This window comes from Mustelus asterias, chromosome 20 (assembly GCF_964213995.1).
Source record: "Mustelus asterias chromosome 20, sMusAst1.hap1.1, whole genome shotgun sequence".
Classification (NCBI taxonomy): Eukaryota; Metazoa; Chordata; class Chondrichthyes; order Carcharhiniformes; family Triakidae; genus Mustelus; species Mustelus asterias.
The window spans coordinates 77233847-77260578 of NC_135820.1; the positions used below are offsets into that span (position 1 = coordinate 77233847).

Sequence of the window (26732 nt, forward strand, 5' to 3'; positions counted from 1 at the left end):
TGCCTTACTAACCTTATTGAGTTTTTTGAGAAAGTGACCAAGGAGGTGGATGGGGGCAAGGCAGTGGACGTGGTATATATGGATTTTAGTAAGGCATTTGATAAGGTTCACCATGGTAGGCTTCTGCAGAAAATGCAGATGTATGGGATTGGGGGTGATCTAGGAAATTGGATCAGGAATTGGCTAGCGGATAGGAAACAGAGGGTGGTGGTTGATAGTAAATATTCATCATGGAGTGCGGTTACAAGTGGTGTACCTCAGGGATCTGTTTTGGGGCCACTGCTGTTTGTAATATTTATTAATGATCTGGATGAGGGTATAGTTGGGTGGATTAGCAAATTTGCTGATGACACCAAAGTCGGTGGTGTGGTAGACAGTGAGGAAGGGTGTCGTAGTTTGCAGGAAGACTTAGACAGGTTGCAAAGTTGGGCCGAGAGGTGGCGGATGGAGTTTAATGCGGAGAAGTGTGAGGTAATTCACTTTGGTAGGAATAACAGATGTGTTGAGTATAGGGCTAACGGGAGGACTTTGAATAGTGTGGAGGAGCAGAGGGATCTAGGTGTATGTGTGCATAGATCCCTGAAAGTTGGGAATCAAGTAGATAAGGTTGTTAAGAAGGCATATGGTGTCTTGGCGTTTATTGGTAGGGGGATTGAATTTAGGAGTCGTAGCGTTATGTTGCAACTGTACACAACTCTGGTGCGGCCGCACTTGGAGTACTGTGTGCAGTTCTGGTCCCCACATTACAGGAAGGATGTGGAGGCTTTGGAGAGGGTGCAGAGGAGGTTTACCAGGATGTTGCCTGGTATGGAGGGGAGATCCTATGAGGAGAGGCTGAGGGATTTGGGATTGTTTTCGCTGGAAAGGCGGCGGCTAAGAGGGGATCTTATTGAAACATATAAGATGATTAGAGGTTTAGATAGGGTGGATAGTGATAGCCTTTTTCCTCTGATGGAGAAATCCAGCACGAGGGGGCATGGCTTTAAATTGAGGGGGGGTAGTTATAGAACCGATGTCAGGGGTAGGTTCTTTACCCAGAGGGTGGTGAGGGATTGGAATGCCCTGCCAGCATCAGTAGTAAATGCGCCTAGTTTGGGGGCGTTTAAGAGATCCGTAGATAGGTTCATGGACGAAAAGAAATTGGTTTAGGTTGGAGGGTCACAGTTTTTTTTTTAACTGGTCGGTGCAACATCGTGGGCCGAAGGGCCTGTTCTGCGCTGTAATGTTCTATGTTCTATGTTCTATGAGGGAGTGCCGCACTGTCAGAGGGTCAATGCTGAGGGAGTGCCACACTGTCAGAGGGTCAGTACTGAGGGAGTGCTGCACTGTCAGAGGGTCAGTGCTGAAGGAGTGCCGCACTGTCAGAGGGTTAGTACTGAGGGAGTGCCGCACTGTCAGAGGGTCAGTACTGAGGGAGTGCCGCACTGTCAGAGGGTTAGTACTGAGGGAGTGCCGCACTGTCAGAGGGTCAGTACTGAGGGAGTGCCGCACTGTCAGAGGGTCAGTGCTGAAGGAGTGCCGCACTGTCAGAGGGTTAGTACTGAGGGAGTGCCGCACTGTCAGAGGGTCAGTACTGAGGGAGTGCTGCACTGTCAGAGGGTCAGTGCTGAGGGAGTGCCGCACTGTCAGAGGGTCAGTACTGAGGGAGTGCCGCACTGTCAGAGGGTCAGTGCTGAGGGAGTGCCGCACTGTCAGAGGGTCAGTACTGAGGGAGTGCCGCACTGTCAGAGGGTCAGTGCTGAGGGAGTGCCGCACCATGAGAGGGTCAGTACTGAGGGAGTGCCACACTGTCAGAGGGTCAGTACTGAGGGAGTGCCACACTGTCAGAAGGTCAGTGCTGAGGGAGTGCCGCACTGTCAGAGCGTCAGTGCTGAGGGAGTGCCGCACTGTCAGAGGGTCAGTACTGAGGGAGTGCTGCGCTGTCAGAGGGTCAGTACTGAGGGAGTGCCGCACTGTCAGAGGGTCAATGCTGAGGGAGTGCCGCACTGTCAGAGGGTCAGTACTGAGGGAGTGCCGCACTGTCAGAGGGTCAGTGCTGAAGGAGTGCCGCACTGTCAGAGGGTTAGTACTGAGGGAGTGCCGCACTGTCAGAGGGTCAGTGCCGAAGGAGTGCTGCACTATCAGAGGGTCAGTTCTGAGGGAGTGCCGCACTGTCAGAGGATCAGTGCTGAGGGAGTGCCACACTTACTTGAGAAAGGGTCTACTGGCACTGGAGGGGGTGCAGAGGAGATTCACTGGGTTGATTCCGGAGTTGAGAGGATTGGCTTATGAGGAGAGATTGAGTAGAATGGGGCTATACTCACTGGAATTCAGAAGAATGAGGGGAGATCTTATAGAAACATATAAGATTATGAAGGGAATAGATAAGATAAAAGCAGGGAGGTTGTTTCCACTGGCGGGTGAAACTTGAACTAGGGGGCATGGCCTCAAAATAAGGGGGAGCAGATTTAGGACTGAGTTAGGGCTTAGTTATGAGGAGAGATTGAGTAAACTGGGGTTGTTCTCACTGGAAAGACGGAGGATGAGGGGTAACCTAATAGAGGTGTATAAAATTATGAAAGGCATAGATAGGGTGAATGGTGGGAAACTTTTTCCCAGGTCGGTGGTGACGTTCATGAGGGGTCATAGGTTCAAGGTGAGGGGGGGGCAGGTTTAACACGGATATCAGGAGGATGTATTTTACACAGAGGGTGGTGGGGGTCTGGAATGCGCTGCCGGGCAAGGTGGTGGAGGCGGACACACTGGGAACGTTTAAGACTTATCTAGATAACCACATGAACGCAGTGGGAATGGAGGGATACAAAAGAATGGTCTAGTTTGGACCAGGGAGCGGCTCGGGCTTGGAGGGCCGAAAGGCCTGTTCCTGTGCTGTATTGTTCTTTGTTCTTGAGTAGGAACTTCTTCACACAAAGGGTTGTGAATCTGTGGAATTCCCTGCCCAGTGAAGCAGTTGAGGCTACCTCATTGAATGATTTTAAGGCAAGAATGGATAGATTTTTGAACAGTAAAGGAATTAAGGGTTATGGTGAGCGGGCGGGTAAGTGGAGCTGAGTCCACAAAAAGATCAGCCATGGTCTTATTGAATGTCGGAGCAGGCTCGAGGGGCCAGATGGCCCACTCCTGCTCCTAGTTCTTATGTTCTTATGTCAGAGGGTCAGTACTGAGGGAGTGCCGCACTGTCAGAGGGTCAGTACTGAGGGAGTGCCGCACTGTCAGAGGGTCAGTACTGAGGGAGTGCCGCACTGTTAGAGGGTCAGTACTGAGGGAGTGCCGCACTCTCAGAGAGTCAGTACTGAGGGAGTGCCGCACTGTCAGAGGATCAGTACTGAGGGAATGCCGCACTGTTAGAGGGTCAGTACTGAGGGAGTGCCGCACTGTCAGGGGGTCACTGCTGAGGGAGTGCCACATTATAGAGGGTCAGTACTGAGAGAGTGTCGCACTGTCAGAGGGTCAGTGCTGAGGGAGTGCCGCACTGTCAGAGGGTCAGTGCTGAGGGAGTGCCGCACTGTCAGAGGGTCAGTACTGAGGGAGTGCCGCACTGTCAGAGGGTCAATGCTGAGGGAGTGCCGCATTGTCAGAGGGTCAGTATTGAGGGAGTGCCGCACTGTCAGAGGGTCAGTGCTGAGGGAGTGCCGCACTGTCAGAGGGTCAGTACTGAGGGAGTGCCGCACTGTCAGAGGGTCAGTACTGAGGGAGTGCCGCACTGTCAGAGGGTCAGTGCTGAGGGAGTGCCGCACTGTCAGAGGGTCAGTACTGAGGGAGTGCCGCACTGTCAGAGGGTCAATACTGAGGGAGTGCCGCACTGTCAGAGGGTCAGTATTGAGGGAGTGCCGCACTGTCAGAGGGTCAGTGCTGAGGGAGTGCCGCACTGTCAGAGGGTCAGTGCTGAGGGAGTGCCGCACTGTCAGAGGGTCAGTACTGAGGGAGTGCCGCACTGTCAGAGGGTCAGTACTGAGGGAGTGCCGCCCTGTCAGAGGGTCAGTACTGAGGGAGTGCCGCACTGTCAGAGGGTCAGTGCTGAGGGAGTGCCGCACTGTCAGAGTTGCCATGCTTCAGGTAAGATATTAAACTGAAGCTATGTGGGTGAGAAGTGGGTGAATTTGCCGCAGAATGTTGGACAATATTGATCCCGGAAGCGATATGATTACCAATGATATTATCTGGTGTTTCTGTGTGCAAACTGGCTGAAGATTTCAGATTCTAAAATTCTCGGTTTCCTTTCTCCCCATCCCTGTGTGTTGCTGTTACCATGGATACTTCCCATTCACTCTGGGCAGATTTATTTATTGGAGAAACATTGATGTAAATATGCCGTGTGTAATGTCTCAGAGGGCCAGAATGCTCCAACACAGATTTCACCGAATAAACGCCAGGATGGAATTGAAATTCTCAGATACGAAGCTCAGACTGAACAGAGATTGAGTTCCAGTCAGTGCAGAATTCACTGGGCTTCAGGGGAGTGGCGGAGAAACCAGGCCAACACCACCATCTGGTGGAATCAATCCAGCATTGCAGCATTTATACTCATTCCAAAACAAACTTGAAACAGTAACGGGGAATCTCGGCGAGTGAGTGGGTCGCTTGAGTGGCCCTCCTTCAGCTGAGTGGGCCACAAGATTGAAATCAGACTTGTTCACTAAGTATGACCCTTGAACGAGATTGAATAGAAACATAGAAACTAGAAGCAGGAGGAGGCCATTTGACCCTTCGAGCCTGCTCTGCCATTCATCATGATCATGGCTGATCATCAAATTCAATATCCTGATCCCCCCTTCCCCCCATATCCCTCGATCCATTTAGCCCCAAGAGCGATATCTAATTTCTTCTTGAAATCACACATTTTGGCCTCAACGACATTCGATGGTAATGATTCCACACATTCACCACCCTGTGGGTGAAGAAATATCTCCTCACCTCAGTTCTAAAAGGTTCAGCCTTTATCCTCAAACTGTGACCCCCTAGTTCTGGACTTCCTGTCCATTGGGAACATTCTTTCTGAATCTACCCTGTCTGGCACTGTTAGAATTTTATAAGTTTCTATAAGAACCCTCTCACTCTTCTAAACTCCAGTGAATATGATCCTAACCGACTTAGTCTCTCCTCATTTGACAGACCTGCCATCCCAGGAATCAGCCTGGTAAACTTCGCTTACTCCCTCTATACACGGACATCCTTCCTCAGATAACGACACCAAAACTGCACACAATACTCCAGGTGTGGCCTCACCAATGCCCTGTACAATTGCCGAAAAACATTCCTATCGCTATCCTCAAATCCTCTCGCTATGAAGGCCAACATACCATTTGCCTTCTTCACTGCCTGCTGTACCAGCGCAGTTACTTTCAGCGACTAATGCACGAGGACTCCAAGGTCTCGTTGAGTATCCACCTCTCTCAATTTACACCCATTCAAGTAATAATCTGTCTTCCTATTATTGCTACCAAAGTGGATAACCTCACATTTATCTACATTATACTGTATCTGCCATGCAGATGCCCACACACTCAGCCTGTCCAAATCACACTGAAGCATCTCGGCATCCTCCTCACAGCTCACCCTCCCACCCAACTTTGTATCGTCTGCAAATTTGGAGATAATACATTCAGTTCCCTCTTCCAGATCATTAATATATAATGTGAACAGTTGGGGTCCGAGCACAGATCCCTGCGAAATCCCACTAGTCACTGACTGCCAATCAGAAAAAGGCCCATTTATGCCAACTCTTTGCTTCCTATCTGCTAACCAGCTTTCTATCCATCTCAAGACATTACCCATGTGCTTTAACTTTACATAGTAGTCTGTTATGTGAGAGCTTGTCAAAAGCCCTCTGAAAGTCTAAATAAACCACATCCACTGGTTCTCCTCGGTCAACTCCACTAGTTACATCCTCAAAAAATTCCAATAGATTCGTCAAGCATGATTTCCATTTTGTAAATCCATGCTGACTTTGTCTGATTATACCACTGCCTTCCAAATGTCAAATTATGAAACCTTGATAATGGACTCCAGCAACTTCCCCAGTACCGACGTTAGGCTCACTGGTCCATAGTTCCCTGTTTTCTCTCTATCTCCCTTTTTGAATAGCGGGCTTACATTAGCTACCCTCCAATCTATAGGAACTATTCCAGAGTCAAAAAAGTTTGGAAAATAACCACCAATGGATTTACTATTTCCAGGGCCACTTCCTTAAGTACTCTGGGATGAAGATTATCAGGACCTGGAGATTTATCCACCTTCAATCCCATCAATTTCCCCAAAACCATTTCTCTACTAATGCTGAATATATTTAAGACACGCTGAATATTTCATTCGTTATAGAAAATAATTAATCATTGATGTATTAATAGAACTGTCATCAATTCAAGTGGAGAAAACCACAAGAAATATTTTCACTTTGGACACAGAGCACGGCTCCATCAACATGGAGCTCACTTCACTCACCCTTGCTTTACGCGCCAATCACTTCAGTTCACCTGGTTGGGAAAAAGCTCCATGGAGGGAAACCGGTGGAATGTGGTGACTCTGTGTGTGGGGGGGCGACGGTGAACAAAGTGTCTCGTGGGCCGCACTCAAACCCTGGGGCGCAGTTACCCATTACTGCCTTAAAATGTCTGACAATTCGAACTAACTTCAGTCCTGATGAAAGATCATTAACTGGAAATGTTAACTCTGTCTCTGTCCAGATGCTGCCTGACCTGCTGAGTATTCCAAGCTGTTTAGTTCTTATTTCAGATTTCTGCAGTATTTTGCTTTGTTTTATATTAATTCTGTTTTCTACAGAAGAAAAAAGTGGCAAAAGGTATACAGCTCGAAAAGTTGCTTCCTAGTTGACGGATTAACCTTTGCACCGTCCTCTTCAATCCCTTCCCTCGAACCCAAAACATCTTAAACTCCTTCCCCATCAGAAAGGAACTCCATCCTCAGTTGTATAACTTGGTTGTCAGGGCCTCAGAGCATTTCAGGGCCTATATCACCATTCCAGTATTTCTTCTCGCAGGTTGTACTGCAAGAATGGAGAATTTGACTCGATTCCTCGCAATGATTTTTATTTTTTTTAATTTCTAGGCGGTGAACATGTCGACCAAGCTTCAGACCAGTAACATCACCAACAAGAATGACCCTCGTTCAATCAATTCTCGAGTCTTCATCGGAAACCTCAACACGGCAGTGGTGAAGAAGTCTGATGTTGAGACTATTTTCGGGCAGTACGGCAAGGTGGTCGGCTGCTCCGTCCACAAGGGCTATGCCTTCGTCCAGTACACAAACGAGAGGACAGCACGGGTGGCAGTGGCCGGTGAGAACCGCCGCGTACTTGCCGGACAGACTCTCGGTAAGACCCTCAACCACTGCAGGAGAGGTTTGGCAAACCGAACGGTCATTTGAGGTTTGTACAATCCCACCCAAGGCCAATGGAGAATGCCGTTCTCCGAACCTCGCCCGCTTGCAGAATTAGGACGGGGGTGCTGGTAAAATTCCAGCCAATGTTTCGAGCCTGTCTGACCCTTCTTTGGAATTCCTCCTTCCTGTTCCAAAAAATCTCTGCTGTGTCTTTCCGGCACTTTCTGTTTTTTAATTTAAAATTTGTATCCCTATTTTCAGATCCTACCATGCCCTCGCACCCAGCGCTCTCCCCCCCCCCCCCCCGCCTCCCCGCTATCTCTATAATCTCCTCCATCCCCACAACCCTCCCACATATCTGTACTCCTTCTCCAGAATACTGGATTTTAGCTGCTTCCTCATTGGTGGACGTGCCTTGGGTCTCACCTCGAGAATTCCCTCCCGAAACCTCTCAATCTCTCTCTCTTCCTTATCTGAAACGTCTTAACCCCACCTCTCCCGTTGACTGAGCCGATAGTTACCTGTCTTTATAGAGTCAAGTTGTGTTTGATAATTAATGCTGTGAAGGACCGGCGGGGGGAGGGGGAGGGTTGATTTTTGATTTGATTTATTATTGTTACATCTATGAGAATACAGTGAAAAGTATTGTTTCTTGAGCGCTATACAGACAAAACATACCATTCATAGAGAAGGAAAGGAGAGAGTGCAGAATGTAGTGTTACAGTCATAGCTAGGGTGTAGAGAAAGATCAACTTAATGCAAGGTTGGTCCATTCAAAAGTCTGACAGCAGCAGGGAAGAAGCTGTTCTTGAGTCGGTTGGTATGTGACCTCAGACTTTTGTATCTTTTTCCTGAAGAAAGATGGTGGAAGAGAGAATGTCCGGGGTGCGTGGGATCCTTAATTATGCTGGCTGCTTTGCCGAGGCAGCGGGAAGTGTAGACAGAGTCAATGGATGGGAGGCTGGTTTGCGTGATGGATTAGGCTATATTCACGACCATTTGCAGTTTCTTGCGGTCTTGGGCAGAGCAGGAGCCCATACCAAGCTGTGATACAACCAGAAATAATCTGTAAAAGTTGGTGAGAGTGTAGCTGACATGCCAAATTTCCTTAGTCTTCTGAGAAAGTAGCTTTCTTAGCTATAGTGTTGGCATGGGGGGCATTTTGGTCACATGAGCTCCACCACTGGGGGGCGGTTTAATGGGGGAATGATACATCGATTGTTGTTGAATTATTCAGTTTGGAATGCTCCCTGCTGAGTGAATTGAGAAATGGAGAGCAAAGCTTGCGTCTATTCACTGCTCCATCCCATCTGAAAAAGAAATGGCAAGAAGGAGTCAGATATCGCTCTTGGGGCTAAAGGGCTCAAGGGATAGGGGGGTAAGGCGGGATCAGGATATTGAATCGATGATCAGCCATGATCATAATGAATGGTGGAGCAGGCTCGAAGGGCCGAATGGCCTCCTCCTGCTTCTAGTTTCTATGTTTGTATTATTATCATGTCTTCCATATCTTCAGAAGCATCCCAAATATTGGCAGCCAATGAATCACCTTTGACCTACCGTCACTCTGGTTATGTAGGCAAGGCTGACAGCGGATTGGTGGGTGAAGACTAAAACTTGCAGTTCATTCAGAGTTCACGTAGTCACATATCACAGGAACAGCAACCTCCAGGTAGCCGTGTCACCCCCCTTGGTTAGGAAATTAAGGGTTTTTTTTAAAAAAAGGGCAGAATTGGAACAAGGGGAAATGAGACTAATCTGACCCAAGGAAAGAGTTGATTAAGGTTTGGATTGATTTTTGTTTAAATTATCTTTTTAATCCTCTCTGAGATATCAACATGGCTGGAGAACCCAAACCTAATCGACCCAAGGGATTGAAACGTCCCAGTTCAGCTCTGTACAGGTAAAACTCTACACTTACAAACTCCCTTAACAACATCTCTTTCAGCTTCATGTTCTCATTTGTAATTTTTCAGACTGGAGTTAAAGTAAAAAGTAAAGTTTATTTATTAATCGCAAATAAGTCTGATATTAACACTGCAATGAAGTTACTGTGAAATTCCCCTAGTTGCCACACTCTGGCGTCTGTTCGGGTCAATGCACCTAACCAGCACATCTTTCAGACTGTGGGAGGAAACCGGAGCACCCGGAGGAAACCCACGCAGACATGGGGAGAATGTGCAAACTCCACACAACGCCAGGGATCCAGCTTCGATTCCCGGCCTTGGGTCACTGTCTGTGTGGAGTTTGCACATTCTCCTCGTGTCTGCGTGGGTTTCCTCCGGGTGCTCCGGTTCCCTCCCACAGTCCAAAGATGTGCGGGTTAGGTGGATTGGCGATGTTAAAATTGCCCCTCGGTGTCAGGGGGATTAGTCGGGTGAATATATGGGAGTTACGGGGATAGGGCCTGGGTAGGACTGTGGTCGGTGTAGACTTGATGGGCTGAATGGCCTCCTTCTGCACTGTGGGATTCTATTCTATGAAATGTCATTAAGCTGCTAGTCACATGTTCAGGTCAAGTCCGTGTGATGCCACCTATGATGGGAAATGTTTCTGTTTGACTTTTGTTAACCCCGAACTGTCCAAAATGTTCACATCCTCATTTCCAATAAACTTCCATTTCTTTCTGTTTTTTGGCCCAAGCTCCAGTTACGAATTTGACTACGATTACTTCAGAGATGATTTCTACGAGAGGTAAGGACTGTGACTTGTACCATTTCCTCTGTGTTTAGCTCTGAGGTTAGATGATGAAATCTATCAAACACATCCTGGGGTTTTATGAGGAATCACAAACCTTGGATCTGATGAAAGGTTTGATATATTTAAATATATTGAACATTCTCCATCTTGTTTAATCCCCGCAGGGTGACATAATCAGGAATGGATAATATATTACAGATTTTACCCATGTCCTATTTCTGACAACTTATCTGTTCCACACTTTTTGATTTGATTTGATTTATTATTGTCACATGTATTAACATACAGTGAAAAGTATTGTTTCTTGCGCGCTATACAGACAAAGCATACTGTTCATAGAGAAGGAAACGAGAGAGTGCAGAGTGTAGTGTTACAGTCATAGCTAGGGTGTAGAGAAAGATCAACTTAATGCAAGGTAGGTCCATTCAAAAGTCTGACGGCAGCAGAGAAGAAGCTGTTCTTGAGTTGGTTGGTACGTGACCTCAGACTTTGTATCTTTTTTCCCGATGGAAGAAGGTGGAAGAGAGAATGTCCGGGGTGCGTGGGGTCCTTGATTATGCTGGCTGCTTTGCCGAGGCAGCGGGAAGTGTAGACAGAGTCAATGGATGAGAGGCTGGTTTGAGTGATGGATTGGGCTACATTCACAGCCTTTTGTAGTTACTTGCGGTCTTGGGCAGAGCAGGATCCATACCAAGCTGTGATACAGTAAGAAGTCTCACAACACCAGGTTAAAGTCCAACAGGTTTATTTGGTAGCAAATACCATAAGCTTTCGGAGCGCTGCTCCATCTGACGAAGGGGCAGCGCTCCGAAAGCTTATGGTATTTGCTACCAAATAAACCTGTTGGACTTTAACCTGGTGTTGTGAGACTTCTTACTGTGCCTACCCCAGTCCAACGCCGGCATCTCCACATCATGACTACCAGCTGTGATACAACCAGAAAGAATGCTTTCTATGGTGCATCTGTAAAAATTGTTGAGAGTCGTAGCTGACACGCCAAATTGTAATGATTCTATGAGTTCAGATCTAGACCAATGACTTGGAGGTTTCATGTATAATCGTGTAAGAATGAATTTCTAGACTTTCACTCATGTCACAGAATCAGGGCAAGAAGCTACCCCCAACTCATCAGTTACTGACACAACTTGATGATCTCCTTCCAAGATGGCTGCTGTGAAAACTGTTCCACTGGTGAAGGTTTTATCATTCCTATTCCTTCACCCTTTGACATATGTTCTCTGATACTCAAAGATAACCCATTTTCACTGCTATTCACTTTATTATCACAGAATTGTTACAGTACAGAAGGAGGCCATTTGGCCCATCGTGTCTGCACCGGCTCGCCAAACAAGCATCATGACTTGGTGCCACTCCCTGTCTTTCCCCCGTCCCTCTGCACATTGTTTCTATTCAAATAATCATCTACCATCCTCTTGGATGCCTCGACTGAACCTGCCTCCACCTCACTTCCAGGCAGTGCGTTCCAGATCCGAAGCACGTGTTATGTGGTAAAGATTTTTCTCACATCACATTTACTTCGTTTGTAGATCACTTTAAATCTCGACCTCGATCCTTTTATGAACGGGAGCAGTTTCTCCCCGTCTACTCTGTCCAAACCCCTCATGATTTTGAACATCTCCATCAAATCTCCTCTTAGCCTTCTTCTCTCCAAGGAGAACAGTCCCAACCTCTCCAATCAATCCTCATAACTGAAATTTTGCATCCTGGGAACTATGTTTGTAAACCTCTTCTGCACTCTCTCCAGTGCATTCACGTCCTTCCTATTATGTGGCACCTAGAACTTTACACAGTATTCCAGCTGAGTTCAGCATAACCCTCTTGCTCTTGTACTCTTTGTCCCTATTAATAAAACCCAGAATACTGTACGCTTTATGAACTGCTCTCTCCATATCAAAATGTAATATTCTTTAGGAAAGGAAACTTTACTTCAGATATGACTCCATTCCAGCGCCATCCTCTGAAGTCATTCACAAGTCACTCAGTTGTGTCAGCCCATGACTAAATGGTTGAAGAATGTGGCTCACACCATCTCCTCAAGAGCAACTCAGAATGGGCAATAAATATTGGTCTTGCCAGCGACATGCACAACGTGAAAAGTTGCCATCTCTCCCGGCTCTGGTCTTCTATCCTCCATAACAAACATTCCTGTTCACCAACCAACCAAACAGGACCCAGCACATCCTGTCCAAGCACCCCACCCCTGCCTGGACCCTATAATCCCATTTCCAGCTCATTTTGCAAGGACTCAGTCTCAATGTTCTCTCTGGGAGTTGATTGGATATAATTTGGTATCAGTTTAGTAACGGTTCTGTTTTCGGAAGCTCATTTCAGCCATAAACTGATCACAAAAATTTCCAGGCTGGTAGCTGGCCCTGTTTTAAAGACTATTTATTCGAGTCACAAGTGGACTGCAATGAAGTTACTGTGAAAGTCCCCTAGTCGCCACACTCCGGCGCCTGTTCAGGTACATTGAGGGAGAATTTAGCACGGCCAATGTATCTAACCAGGACATCTTTCGGACTGTGGTCATTTGGAGGAGATTGATTCTCGAGTTCCTTCCAGCGTGTTCCTATGGAACGTTCTGGAAATTGGTGGAGTTCCACCATCTTGATAAACATCTAGTTGAAAGTCAAACAGATTGACCTCATTAAACTAAACATCAAGATAATTATTATCAGGATTTTGCTCAATTGAGCATGAAATCTTCAGACACAACATGAAAGACCCACCAGGGTCATCAGGGCTGATTGAATCTGTTTCCATTTAATAAACGTGACGTATGTAATGTACTCCAGATCCTTCGAAATGTTTCTGCAAAGGATCTCTCCTGACTGCTTCCCCTTAATGTTCCATTTTCTCTGCCTTTCATTTATTTTCCTCTTTTATTCCTTCGTTACCTTGTTCTTTCTGGGGAAGGCCCTGATTTTGTGTCTCAAAGTTTGAGAAGGTTCCCACTTCCGTCCCTGGCCTGTTGTGTGTTAGCTGAGAGCCAGATGGACAGATTGTCCAGGGGTTGAGGGGAGGAGTGTTCTAATTGAGTGGTGCATCAGACCCGGGGCTGATTGAGGAATCTGATCGGGGAGATGGGGAGAATTTATTTTTACTGGTGGGCAGAGTCTGGAACAAGGGGCCAGAATCTTAAAACTAAAAACCAGACCATCCCGAAGTGAAATAATGAAAAGTAGTGGAAATCTCAACCTTCCCGGGAAAAGGCTGCAATTATTGAGGGAGAATCAGAGCTGAGGTTATAGATGTGGAGGAAAGCTGGGAACAGGGATTTGTGATGCAGATCAAGCACTGATTAATTGAGTCCATCTAGAAGGACGAGGGCAGCAGATACATGGGAACACCACCACCTGGAAGTTCCCCTCCAAGCCACTCAGCATCCTGACTTGGAAATATATCGCCGCTCCCTCCCTAACAGCACTGTGGGTGTACCTACACCACATGGGACGGCAGCGGGATCAAGAAGGCAGCTCACCATCACCTTCTCAAGGGCCACTATGGATGGGTAATAAATGCTGGCCCAGCCAGCGACACCCAACATCCCATAAATTCATTTTTAAAAAGTAGCAAAAGAGGGTTGAGGGGCTGAATGGCTTCCTCCTGTATTTGGATTGGACAATGGATGATAGAGACTATTTTAAATAGAGTGTTAGCGTGGGTAAAGTTTGGGTAGGGTTATTGAGCTTTACCTATTGGCCGCAGTGAGATCTTGAACCAGTTTCTTGGCGAGATTCCAGCACAGAGTGTGGACGGGGCGTTGTCAGTCCCAGTCTTTTACAAAGAACAAAGAACAATACAGCACAGGAACAGGCCCTTCGGCCCTCCAAGCCCGTGCCACTCCCTGGTCCAAACTAGACCATTCTTTTGTATCCCTCCATTCCCACTCCGTTCATGTGGCTATCTAGATAAGTCTTAAACGTTCCCAGTGTGTCCGCCTCCACCACCCTGCCTGGCAGCACATTCCAGGCCCCCACCACCCTCTGTGTAAAATACGTCCTTCTGATATCTGTGTTAAACCTCCCCCCCCTCACCTTGAACCTATGACCCCTCGTGAACGTCACCACCGACCTGGGGAGAAGCTTCCCACCGTTCACCCTATCTATGCCTTTCGTAATTTTATACACCGCTATTAGGTCTCCCCTCATCCTCCGTCTTTCCAGGGAGAACAACCCCAGTTTACCCAATCTCTCCTCATAACTAAGCCCCTCCATACCAGGTAACATCCTGGTAAACCTCCTCTGTACTCTCTCCAAAGCCTCCACGTCCTTCTGGTAGTGTGGCGACCAGAACTGGACGCAGTATTCCAGATGCGGCCGAACCAACGTTCTATACATCTGCAACATCAGACCCCAACTTTTATACTCTATGCCCCGTCCTATAAAGGCAAGCATGCCATATGCCTTCTTCACCACCTTCTCCACCTGTGACGTCACTTTCAAGGATCTGTGGACTTGCACACCCAGGTCCCTCTGCGTATCTACACCCTTTATGGTTCTGCCATTTATCATATAGCTCCTCCCTACATTATTTCTACCAAAATGCATCACTTCGCGTTTATCAGGATTGAACTCCATCTGCCATTTCTTTGCCCAAATTTCCAGCCTATCTATATCCTTCTGTAGCTTCTGACAATGCTCCTCACTATCTGCAAGTCCTGCCAATTTTGTGTCGTCCTCAAACTTACTGATCACCCCAGTTACACCTTCTTCCAGATCATTTATATAAATCACAAACAGCAGAGGTCCCAATACAGAGCCCTGTGGAACACCACTAGTCACAGGCCTCCAGCCGGAAAAAGACCCTTCCACTACCACCCTCTGTCTTCTGTGACCAAGCCAGTTCTCCACCCATCTAGCCACCTCCCCCTTTATCCCATGAGATCCAACCTTTTTCACCAGCCTATCATGAGGGACTTTGTCAAACGCTTTACTAAAGTCCATATAGACGACATCCACGGCCCTTCCCTCGTCAACCATTCTGGTCACTTCTTCAAAAAACTCCACCAGGTTAGTGAGGCATGACCTCCCTCTCACAAAACCATGCTGACTATCGTTAATGAGTTTATTCCTTTCTAAATGCGCATACATCCTATCTCTAAGAATCTTCTCCAACAACTTCCCCACCACGGATGTCAAGCTCACCGGCCTATAATTACCCGGGTTATCCTTCCTACCCTTCTTAAATAACGGGACCACATTAGCTATTCTCCAGTCCTCTGGGACCTCACCTGCGTCCAGTGACGAGACAAAGATTTGCGTCAGAGGCCCAGCGATTTCATCTCTCGTCTCCCTGAGCAGCCTTGGATAGATTCCATCAGGCCCTGGGGATTTGTCAGTCTTTAAATTCTCTAACAAACCTAACACTTCCTCCTTTGTAATGGAGATTTTCTCCAACGGTTCAACACTCCCCTCCGAGACACTCCCAGTCAACACATCCCTCTCCCTTGTGAATACCGACGCAAAGTATTCATTTAGGATCTCCCCTACTTCTTTGGGCTCCAAGCATAATTCCCCACTTTTGTCCCTGAGAGATCCGATTTTTTCCGTGACAACCCTTTTGTTCCTATCGCATGAATAAAATGCCTTGGGATTCTCCTTAATCCTGTCTGCCAAGAACATTTCGTGACCCCTTTTTGCTCTTCTAATTCCCCGTTTGAGTTCTTTCCTACTTTCTTTGTACTCCTCCAGAGCTCCCTCCGTTTTTAGCTGCCTGGACCTACCATACGCCTCTCTTTTCTTTTTGACCAGTCCCTCAATTTCCCTGGTTATCCACGGTTCTCGAATCCTACCCTTCCTATCCTTCTTTTTAACAGGCACATGCCTGTCCTGTAGCCCTAACAACTGTTCCTTAAAAGACTCCCACATGCCAGATGTGGATTTACCCTCAAACAGCCTCTCCCAATCAAGAGCTGCCAATTTCTGCCTAATCCCACTAAAGTTAGCCTTCCCCCAATCCAACACCTTACCCTTGGGACACCACTCACCCTTTTCCATCACTATCCTAAAGCTAACAGAATTGTGGTCACTATTTGCCACATGTTCCCCTATCGAAACTTTGAAGACCTGACCGGGCTCATTCCCCAGTACGAGGTCCAGTATAGCCCCCTCTCTAGTCGGGCTATCTACATATTGTTCCAAAGAACCCTCCTGTAAGCATTTTACAAATTCCTCCCCATTCAGAGTCCCTGCTCTCAGCGATTTCCAGTCTATACCAGGGAAATTGAAGTCTCCCACTACAACAACCCTATTTTTCCTGCACCTATCCAGTATCTCCTGACATATCCGTTCTTCCACTTCCCTTGGGCTGTTGGGGGGCCTGTAGTACACCCCCAACATAGTGACTGCGCCCTTCCTGTTTCTAAGCTTCACCCAGAGTGACTCGTTACACGACCCCTCTGAATTGTCCTCCCTCTGCACCGCTGTAATATGCTCTCCAACTAATACCGCTACTCCCCCACCTCTTTCGGCCCCTCCTCTGTCTCGCCTAAAACACTTGTACCCCGGAATATTCAGCTGCCAGTCCTGTCCCTCTTTCAACCAAGTCTCTGTCACCGCAACCACATCCAAATTCCTCGTGAGCATTAAGGCCCTAAGTTCATCTGTCTTACCTGCTACGCTCCTTGCATTGAAATATAAGCACTCCAGACCTCCAGGCCCAGTGAGGTCATCCTCCCCCAGAGTGCTCTTCTTCTTTGCCAGCCTTGTCCCAGCGCCAAGCTCGTCCCCAGCCGTGTCTGCCCATTCTCCAGCCGTGTCTGCCCGTTCTCCAGCCGTGTCTGCCCGTTCTCCAGCCGTGTCTGCCCGTTCTCCAGCCGTGTCTGCCCGTTCTCCAGCCGTGTCTGCCCGTTCTCCAGCCCGTGTCTGCCCGTTCTCCAGCCGTGTCTGCCCGTTCTCCAGCCGTGTCTGCCCGTTCTCCAGCCGTGTCTGCCCGTTCTCCAGCCGTGTCTGCCCGTTCTCCAGCCGTGTCTGCCCGTTCTCCAGCCGTGTCTGCCCGTTCTCCAGCCCGTATCTGCCCGTTCTCCAGCCGTGTCTGCCCATTCTCCAGCCGTGTCTGCCCGTTCTCCAGCCGTGTCTGCCCGTTCTCCAGCCCGTGTCTGCCCGTTCTCCAGCCGTGTCTGCCCGTTCTCCAGCCCGTGTCTGCCCGTTCTCCAGCCGTGTCTGCCCGTTCTCCAGCCGTGTCTGCCCGTTCTCCAGCCGTGTCTGCCCATTCTCCAGCCGTGTCTGCCCGTTCTCCAGCCGTGTGTGCCCGTTCTCCAGCCGTGTCTGCCCGTTCTCCAGCCGTGTCTGCCCGTTCTCCAGCCGTGTCTGCCCGTTCTCCAGCCGTGTCTGCCCGTTCTCCAGCCCGTGTCTGCCCGTTCTCCAGCCGTGTCTGCCCGTTCTCCAGCCGTGTCTGCCCGTTCTCCAGCCGTGTCTGCCCGTTCTCCAGCCGTGTCTGCCCGTTCTCCAGCCGTGTCTGCCCGTTCTCCAGCCCGTGTCTGCCCGTTCTCCAGCCGTGTCTGCCCGTTCTCCAGCCCGTGTCTGCCCGTTCTCCAGCCCGTGTCTGCCCGTTCTCCAGCCCGTGTCTGCCCGTTCTCCAGCCGTGTCTGCCCGTTCTCCAGCCCGTGTCTGCCCGTTCTCCAGCCCGTGTCTGCCCGTTCTCCAGCCCGTGTCTATTTCCCCCTGAACTCTTTTACAATCTTTAATGTTTACTTTTACAGATTTATTTTGTCATTTTTTAAACACTGTGAAATTTGTATTCTGGCTCTGGCGCTGTGCTGGGGGCGGAGCTCTCGCTCTGGCGCTGTGCTGGGGGCTCTCGCTCTGGCGCTGTGCTGGGGGCTCCCGCTCTGGCGCTGTGCTGGGGGCTCTCGCTCTGGCGCTGTGCTGGGGGCTCTCGCTCTGGCGCTGTGCTGGGGGCTCTCGCTCTGGCGCTGTGCTGGGGGCTCTCGCTCTGGCGCTGTGCTGGGGGCTCTCGCTCTGGCGCTGTGCTGGGGGCTCTCGCTCTGGCGCTGTGCTGGGGGCTCTCGCTCTGGCGCTGTGCTGGGGGCGGGGCTCCCGCTCTGGCGCTGTGCTGGGGGCGGGGCTCCCGCTCTGGCGCTGTGCTGGGGGCGGGGCTCCCGCTCTGGCGCTGTGCTGGGGGCGGGGCTCCCGCTCTGGCGCTGTGCTGGGGGCGGGGCTCCCGCTCTGGCGCTGTGCTGGGGGCGGGGCTCCCGCTCTGGCGCTGTGCTGGGGGCGGAGCTCCCGCTCTGGCGCTGTGCTGGGGGCGGGGCTCCCGCTCTGGCGCTGTGCTGGGGGCGGGGCTCCCGCTCTGGCGCTGTGCTGGGGGCGGGGCTCCCGCTCTGGCGCTGTGCTGGGGGCGGGGCTCCCGCTCTGGCGCTGTGCTGGGGGCGGAGCTCTCGCTCTGGCGCTGTGCTGGGGGCGGAGCTCTCGCTCTGGCGCTGTGCTGGGGGCTCTCGCTCTGGCGCTGTGCTGGGGGCTCCCGCTCTGGCGCTGTGCTGGGGGCTCCTGCTCTGGCGCTGTGCTGGGGGCTCTTGCTCTGGCGCTGTGCTGGGGGCTCCTGCTCTGGCGCTGTGCTGGGGGCTCCTGCTCTGGCGCTGTGCTGGGGGCTCCCGCTCTGGCGCTGTGCTGGGGGCAGGGCTCTTGCTCTGGCGCTGTGCTGGGGGCTCTCGCTCTGGCGCTGTGCTGGGGGCTCTCGCTCTGGCGCTGTGCTGGGGGCTCCCGCTCTGGCGCTGTGCTGGGGGCAGGGCTCTTGCTCTGGCGCTGTGCTGGGGGCTCTAGCTCTGGCGTTGTGCTGGGGGCTCCCGCTCTGGCGCTGTGCTGGGGGCTCCCGCTCTGGCGCTGTGCTGGGGGCTCCTGCTCTGGCGCTGTGCTGGGGGCTCCTGCTCTGGCGCTGTGCTGGGGGCTCCTGCTCTGGCGCTGTGCTGGGGGCTCCTGCTCTGGCGCTGTGCTGGGGGCTCCTGCTCTGGCGCTGTGCTGGGGGCTCTCGCTCTGGCGCTGTGCTGGGGGCTCTCGCTCTGGCGCTGTGCTGGGGGCTCTCGCTCTGGCGCTGTGCTGGGGGCTCTCGCTCTGGCGGATGTTTCTGATCTAATGGAATCCCCTCTCCTGCAGGATGCACGAGTATTCAAGTCGGCCTTCGCTGATTCCCAGGGCTATTCCGGTGAAGCGTTCTCGGGTGATCGTCCCGGTTCTACGCAGAGGGAAATCTGGGATCCCCCTGAAATTAATGGCACGCTCCACAGCCGTGACAAAAAATGCTGCAAAGTTAAAATGTGAGTTTAGTAGAGTGACAGCAATCAGCCATTCGGTCCAATTCGCCAATACTAGTCCACTCCTCCCCCTCATCACCTCATTCAATTCAACCCATCAACAAATCCATCCACTCTTTTCTCCTGAGCTTCCCCCGATAGGGATCACCTCGACTACTCCATGGGACAGACATTCGGATCAGTCTCTATGATTCATTGACAGGAAACTGTGGTTGGTAAAGGGAGAACGTGAGAAGAGAATAACGTAAAAGAAAATCAAAAATCTTCCCCCAGCAGAAGCAGGTAGTAATGTGGGTTCCATTTGGAACAAAATGGGTGACTAAGCTTCGAGATGCTGGGCAAGGCTCGATATATAATGAGTTATTTGTATTGGTGCTTACTAAGGGACTAAGCTGACAATACAGCTGTAGAAGTAGAAATGGTTAAGGTAACGGATGGGATGAAAATCGATAGGCTGGACATATTGGAAAGACTGTCTATGCTTAGAGTGGATAACTCGCCTGGTCCCGATGGCTTGCAGTCCAGGATGCTAAAAAGTGGGAGTAGAGATAGTAGAAAGGCTTGCCATAATTTTTCAATCTTCCCTAGATATGGGGAAATGCCAGAGAATTGGAGAGTGGCAAAGGTGAAACCCTTATTCAAGGAAGAGTGTCAGGATGTTCCTAGTAACTGCAGGTGGTCAGCTTAACATCAAAGGGTAAGGTTTTAAAAACAACAATTGGAAAAAAATCAGCTGGCACTTGGAGAGATTTAGGTTATTTAAAGAAAGCCAACACAGATTTGTAAAAGGCTAATCTAATTGAATTATTTGATAAAGGGAAAGCGAGGGGAAGGTTTCTTACATTGCCACAGAGGGGGAATACAGATTGTCCTTTGTAGATGGGCAAGTATAGAAGCTTCAAAGACTGTATTGAGGCAGGTTTAGCTGGTCAGTCTTTACCTGATTGACTGTGCCAGAATAACCTTCTGTTTAATTGTGAGAGAGATTGGATGATGATTCTATCGATGTGGGAAGAGAATACAAGGAGTTCAGCAACAGAATAGAGGGATAAGCAAATTGGGGTTCTTCTGCTTGTCTGAGTAGAGGAAATCCCTGCCCCTTCCATCCTGTCTCTATCGCCAGTTCCACCTCTCTCCCAGTTTAGATTACTGCCAAAAACCTCCCACCTCGCCCCGCGGCTGGGATTCTCTGACCTCGTCTCCGGCTAGGATTCTCCGCCCTCCGTCCCCGGCTGGGATTCTCCGACCTCGCCCGCGGCTGGGATTCTCTGACCTCGTCTCCGGCTAGGATTCTCCGCCCTCCGTCCCCGGCTGGGATTCTCCGCCCTCCGTCCCCGGCTGGGATTCTCAATCTCGTTACAGTGAATGGAGATTTATCTGAGCCCCAGATTCTCCGATCTCGAGGAACGGACGAGATCGGAGAATCTTGTTTTAAATGTTGACTTTACTCAATGTTGTGTGAACCCTCTTAATAAATCTGTAAATTCGCCTGTAAACTGTGGTAACAATTGTAATCTCCAAGGCCCCACAAACCCTTTCTCCTTAACCTTCTCCAGCCCTATCAGTCTCTGATGCCACTAATCCCAGCCTCTTGTACGTCCCGAGTGTTTACTCCTCGGCTGTGGGTGGCCGTGTGTTTACTAACTCGAAAGAGGCACAGGCGGGGAGACCATAAAGAGGAAAGAGCAGGGAAACGGAATTATTTGTTGAAACGCAGTCAAAAATGTGTCCATTGCAGGAAGGGAAACTACTCTAATTTCCATTAGTTCCCTGAGGGACTAAAGAGAAATAGTTTAAGCTGCGGAAAAACAAAATCTTACAAATGACTTGGAAAGGCGAATGTTTGTGTTGGGAGTGTAAAGAGTTCCTTTGCGAGGTCACCGCTACCCTCTCTGTCTTTACAGTAAAATCTAATGAATTACAGAGGATTAAAGTGGAACTCACGCAGATTAAATCCAACATTGACTCACTCCTCGGGAGGTTGGAAGAGATCGCCAGAGAGAAAGTTGGACACACAGGTGAGTAAAGCAAATGGAATCCTGGTGAACGGTGGTTGATCTTCCACCTAAAAGTTTAACTATTTATTAGTGTCACAAGTACGCTTACATTAACACTGCAATGAAGTTTCTGTGAAAATCCCCTAGTCGCCACACTCTGGCACCTCTTCGGATACTCTGAGGGAGAATTTAGCATGGCCAATGCACCCTAATCAACACGTCTTTCGGACTGTGGGAGGAATCCGGAGCACCCGGAGGAAACCCATGCAGACACGGGGAGAACGTGCAGACTCCACACAGACAGTGACCCGAGGCTGGAATCGAACCCGGGTCCCTGGTGCTGTGAGGCAGCAGTGCTAACCACTGTGCCACCGTGCATGGGTGTGGGGAGTTAGGGTGGGGCTGAGGGAGTGAGTGGAGGTGTGGGGGATTGGTGGGGAGGATGCAGGGGGGATATGGTGGGTTATGAGGTGTGTGGCGATGGGATTGGAGAGTGGGGATGGGTGAGGAGGGTGTGGGGGGGATGTGGGAAGGTGGGGGTGGCAGTGCTGAGGGGCTGCTACACTGTGGACGTGGAGGGCTTGAGGAAGAGTTCTTGGAATGCTGTCGGGATTGTTTCATTGAACAGTTGACAAAACTGCTCTGTCTTATTTAGAAATAAATAAAATGTGCAAACTACTTCAAAGAGGAAATTAAAGCACAGACTGTCCATCAGGCTTAGACTCCGTCAACATTGTGGTCAGGATCAATGGGGTATTTGAAGTGCAGTCAACCATATAGGGAAATCAAAGTAAACACAGATGGCTGGAGGCTGATGGAAAACCCTTGATCAGAAACTAGATCTTTTACTGCAGTTCAATTTGTTACAGATCAAAGGCTTTGGCTGGAATTTTACCAGCATGGCCAGCCCGATTCCGGGGGCAGGCAAGGCTTGGGGTTCTCTGTTGGCCTCAGGCGGGATTGTACAAACCTTGGGCGAACATGCCAGTAAAATTCCACCCTTTGAGTGCAATGGAGAGGGTTTCAATGATTTCAGCTGGCTGGGAAGCGACAGCAACTTCAGATCAAAGCTGTGTGCATACATTGGGGCTGAGTGTACAGCTGTGCAGACTGGAACCCCCACCCAGTGAAATTGACATCTCCTCTCAGTCAGAGGACTTCAAAGGGGTCTGCTCACACCTGCAGCTTCTGACAGAGAGAAAGGGAAATCTCTGCTACAGAATGGAGTGCTGCAATTATTTAAAATCCTGCCAGGTGACCAGGGGGCATGGAGGTTAAAGTGACCTGGCCACTTCAGAATTTATACAGCTGACAGGCAGGACTGCAGAAATTGATCACAGAGCTGCCTGAAATCGCCATGCCAGGGATGATCTTCAGGTCTGCCAGGGCTGGAAGGGGCAGTCCAGCCAAAAGATCCCCATCCTGATGGAAAGGGGCAAGGTCAATCCCTTGCACCCCCTCCCCCCACCCCCAGGCTAAACCCATCCAACCCCCAGGATCCTAGAGGGACCCATCATTTTCAGACTGGCAGCTGCAGAGGGACCAATGGCCACTGGACCTACCTCCTCAAGCCCCCGGGGGTAATGCCTCTCATTGCTGAGGGGTCAGTGGTGCTTCATCGACCCTCAGGGTCCAAAACACCGGGTCCTTGTTTGTGACCCTGTACCAACGGCCGCCCAGTGCAGATCCCGCTGGGGAGGCGAGAGAGTAGCGAGAGCTATTTTACTCATGCTGTGAGCCCACTAACTGTGTGTAAATGTGTGTATTTGAACATGAATAGTTTTCCTGTCCGCTCTGTCCAGGAACCCGATCGGGGCAGCATGGCCTGGGAGGGACATGCTGCACCCAGCGCAGGAAAATCCCGCTTTCCCGCCAACTCCCAATCCTCCAAACCATTACGATCACAACCGGGGCTAACAGGTCTGGAGAACCTCCCTCTCTCCCCCCCCAACCCCCCTCCATTCCTCCCCATGTCGCTCTTTTCAGCCGAAGTTTGCTTCAGCCACTCCCTGTGCCAGTGAGGTCCGCAATCCCATCATTCTTTCCGTAAAGTGCTTTCTCCTGAATTCCCGGTTGGGATTTCTCAATGACTGTCTGATATTGTCACCTACAGTTCTGCTCTTCACCACAAGAGGGAACATTCTCTCTGTATCCACTCTCTCAAAGCCACTCCGAATTTTAAACACCTCTATTAGGCCACCATTCAGCCTCCGGTGTTCAGGAGAAATGAGACGTGAACCATCTTTGCTTTGCTGGGAGACAAACCTGCTCAATGTGTGAAAGTGGTTCAGTGGCACCTGTCAAAAATGAAGTGAGAGTGCTCTTTGTGCCTTCTCCAACAATCCTTTACCCTACACCAAAACTGATGATGTGACCACACGGGGAGGTGATGGCCTAGTGGTATTATCACTAGACTATTAATCCAGAAACTCAGCTAATGTTCTGGGGACCTGGTTTCGAATCCCACCATGGCAGATGGTGGAATTTGAATTCAATTAAAAAAAACAGGAATTAAGAATTCACTGATGACCATGAAACCATTGTCGATTGTTGGAAAAACCCATCTATTTCACTAATGTCCTTTAGGGAAGGAAATCTGCTGTCCTTACCTGGTCTGGCCTACATGTGACTCCAGAGCCACAGCAATGTGGTTGACTCTCAACTGCCCTCCAAGGGCAACAAGGGATGGGCAATAAATGCTGGCCAACCAGCGATGCACATGTCCCACGAATGAATAAAAAACACATTTTTGCTTTTATGCTGTTGCGTGCATCTGTCAGACAATGATTCGATTATCTCTGGAACACGATAGGTGGTCTTGCAGATGTGAACTTTGTGATGTTTAAGCAAGTTCTTCTTTGTTTTTAAAAGTTTAATGGATTTTTCCACAGAGCCCAGGAAAAAGGCAGATGAGATCAGGACTGAACTTTCCCACGCAGATTCCGCTTCAGAGACTGCCGATACGGTGACAGAGGAGGCTCTGGGGGAGGAGGTGGACTGTGATGAGCTGGAACAGGGTGAAGCAATTGAAGATAACGAGTGTGAGGATGAAATGGTGAGACCGGAAACGTGAGCAATAGTCTGAAGAATAAAAGGCCAATTGTTCACAGCAAGCAGGCGTGACGTTTTCTGGATTGCTTTGAATTGTAATAATTGTTAGTAAATCTGGACAGTGAAAACCAAAGATATCCACCTCCCTGCACTCAGAGTTACCAATGTTAATTATATCATTGATCAAATTAACTTCATTTTTTGTTAATCCAACATTCCCAACATATCAGTTCAAGTGTCAGCTGTGGCTCAGTGTGTAACACTATTGACACTCTGACAGTGCGGCACTCCCTCAGCACTGACCCTCTGACAGTGCGGCACTCCCTCAGTACTGACCCTCTGACAGTGCGGCACTCCCTCAGCACTGACCCTCTGACAGTGCGGCACTCCCTCAGCACTGACCCTCTGACAGTGCGGCACTCCCTCAGCACTGACCCTCTGACAGTGCGGCACTCCCTCAGTACTGACCCTCTGACAGTGCGGCACTCCCTCAGTACTGACCCTCTGACAGTGCGGCACTCCCTCAGCACTGACCCTCTGACAGTGCGGCACTCCCTCAGTTCTGACCCTCTGACAGTGCGGCACTCCCTCAGTACTGACCCTCTGACAGTGCGGCACTCCCTCAGTACTGACCCTCTGACATTGTGGCACTCCCTCAGTACCGACCCTCTGACAGTGCAGCACTCCCTCAGTACTGACCCTCTGACAGTGCGGCACTCCCTCAGCACTGACCCTCTGACAGTGCGGCGCTCCCTCAGTTCTGACCCTCTGACAGTGCGGCACTCCCTCAGTACTGACCCTCTGACAGTGCAGCACTCCCTCAGTACTGACCCTCTGACAGTGCGGCACTCCCTCAGCACTGACCCTCTGACAGTGCGACACTCCCTCAGTTCTGACCCTCTGACAGTGCGGCACTCCCTCAGTACTGACCCTCTGACAGTGCGGCACTCCCTCAGTACTGACCCTCTGACAGTGCGGCACTCCCTCAGTACTGACCCTCTGACAGTGCGGCACTCCCTCAGTACTAACCCTCTGACAGTGCAGCACTCCCTCAGTACTGACCCTCTGACAATGCAGCACTCCCTCAGTACTGACCCTCTGACAGTGCAGCACTCCCTCAGTAATGTCTCTTCAAAGATTACTCAGAGTCGGTGTCAGAGAGATATACAGCACAGAAAAGTTCCTTCAGCCCATTGCATCTGCATCAGTCAAAGACAAACCACCAAACTATTCTGATCCCATTTTCCAGCACTTGTTCCATAGCCCTGGCATCGTAAGTGCACATCTAAGCACTTCTTTGTTTCCTCTCACAGTCTGGAAGACGTGCTGGTTAGGGTGCGTTGGCCGTACTAAATTCTCCCTCAGTGTACCCGAACAGGCGCCGGAGTGTGGCGACTAGGGGATTTTCACAGTAACTTCACTGCAGTGTTAATGTAAGCTGACATGTGACACTAATAAATAAACTTTATACTCTATTAAATGTTATGAGGGTCTCTTTTCCACCACCCTTTAAGGCAGTGAGTTCCAGACTCCTATCACCCTCTGGGTGAAGAAGGTTTTCCTCACAAGTCTGAGATCACACTCCAACCGACTCAGGAACAGCTTCTTTCCTGCTGCCATCAGACTTATATTGAGTTGATCTTTCTCTACACCCTAGCTATGGTTGTATTCTACTCCTCTCCTTTCCTCCTGTATGTATGATATGCTTTGTCTGTATAGCGCACAAGAAACGGGGAGGCAATGAGCTGGTGGCATCATCGCTGGACAATTAATCCAGAAACTCAGCCAACACTCCAGGGACTAGGGTTCGAATCCCGCCACGACAAATGGTGGAATCCGAACTCAGCAAAAAAAAATCTGGAATTAAGAATCCACTGATGACCATGAAACCATTGTTGATTGTCATAAAAACCTATCTGGTTCACTAATGTCCTTTAGGAAAGGAAATATGCCATCCTTACCTGGTCTGGCCTACATGTGACTCCAGAGCCACAGCAATGTGGTTGACTCTCAACTGCCCTCGGGCAACTAGGGATGGGCAATAAATGCTGGCCAGCCAGCGATGCCCATGTCCCATGAATAAAAAAAAACTTTTCACTGTATAATAATACATGTGACAATAAATCAAATCAAATTATTGATCCCTCCACCAAGGAGAATGTTTCTTCCCTGTCTATCCTATCTATGGTAAATCTCCTCTGCACCCTTTCCAATGCTACCACACCCCTTCTGTAATGTGGATTCCAGAACTGCACACTATATTCTAGCTGTGGCCTAACCAACGTTTTATACAGATCCAACATAACCTCACTGCTCTTAAACTCAATGCCTCGGCTAATGAGAGCAAGTATACCATAGGCCTTATTTTTGTCCTC

At 49.7% G+C, this 26732-nt stretch overlaps 1 protein-coding gene across 2 annotated transcripts in view; it reads left to right on the forward strand.

Moving 5' to 3' along the window:
* raly (RALY heterogeneous nuclear ribonucleoprotein) overlaps window positions 1-26732 on the forward strand; it is a 109485-nt gene that overhangs the window by 76933 nt on the left and 5820 nt on the right. For both annotated transcript variants that reach the window (XM_078236894.1, XM_078236892.1), the window contains exons 2-7: window positions 7066-7330; window positions 9169-9241; window positions 9982-10032; window positions 19152-19312; window positions 21214-21327; window positions 24198-24361. In XM_078236894.1, the coding sequence (XP_078093020.1) occupies window positions 7075-7330; window positions 9169-9241; window positions 9982-10032; window positions 19152-19312; window positions 21214-21327; window positions 24198-24361 (819 nt within the window). In that variant the 5' untranslated portion in view covers window positions 7066-7074. The remainder of the gene's footprint in view (window positions 1-7065; window positions 7331-9168; window positions 9242-9981; window positions 10033-19151; window positions 19313-21213; window positions 21328-24197; window positions 24362-26732) is intronic.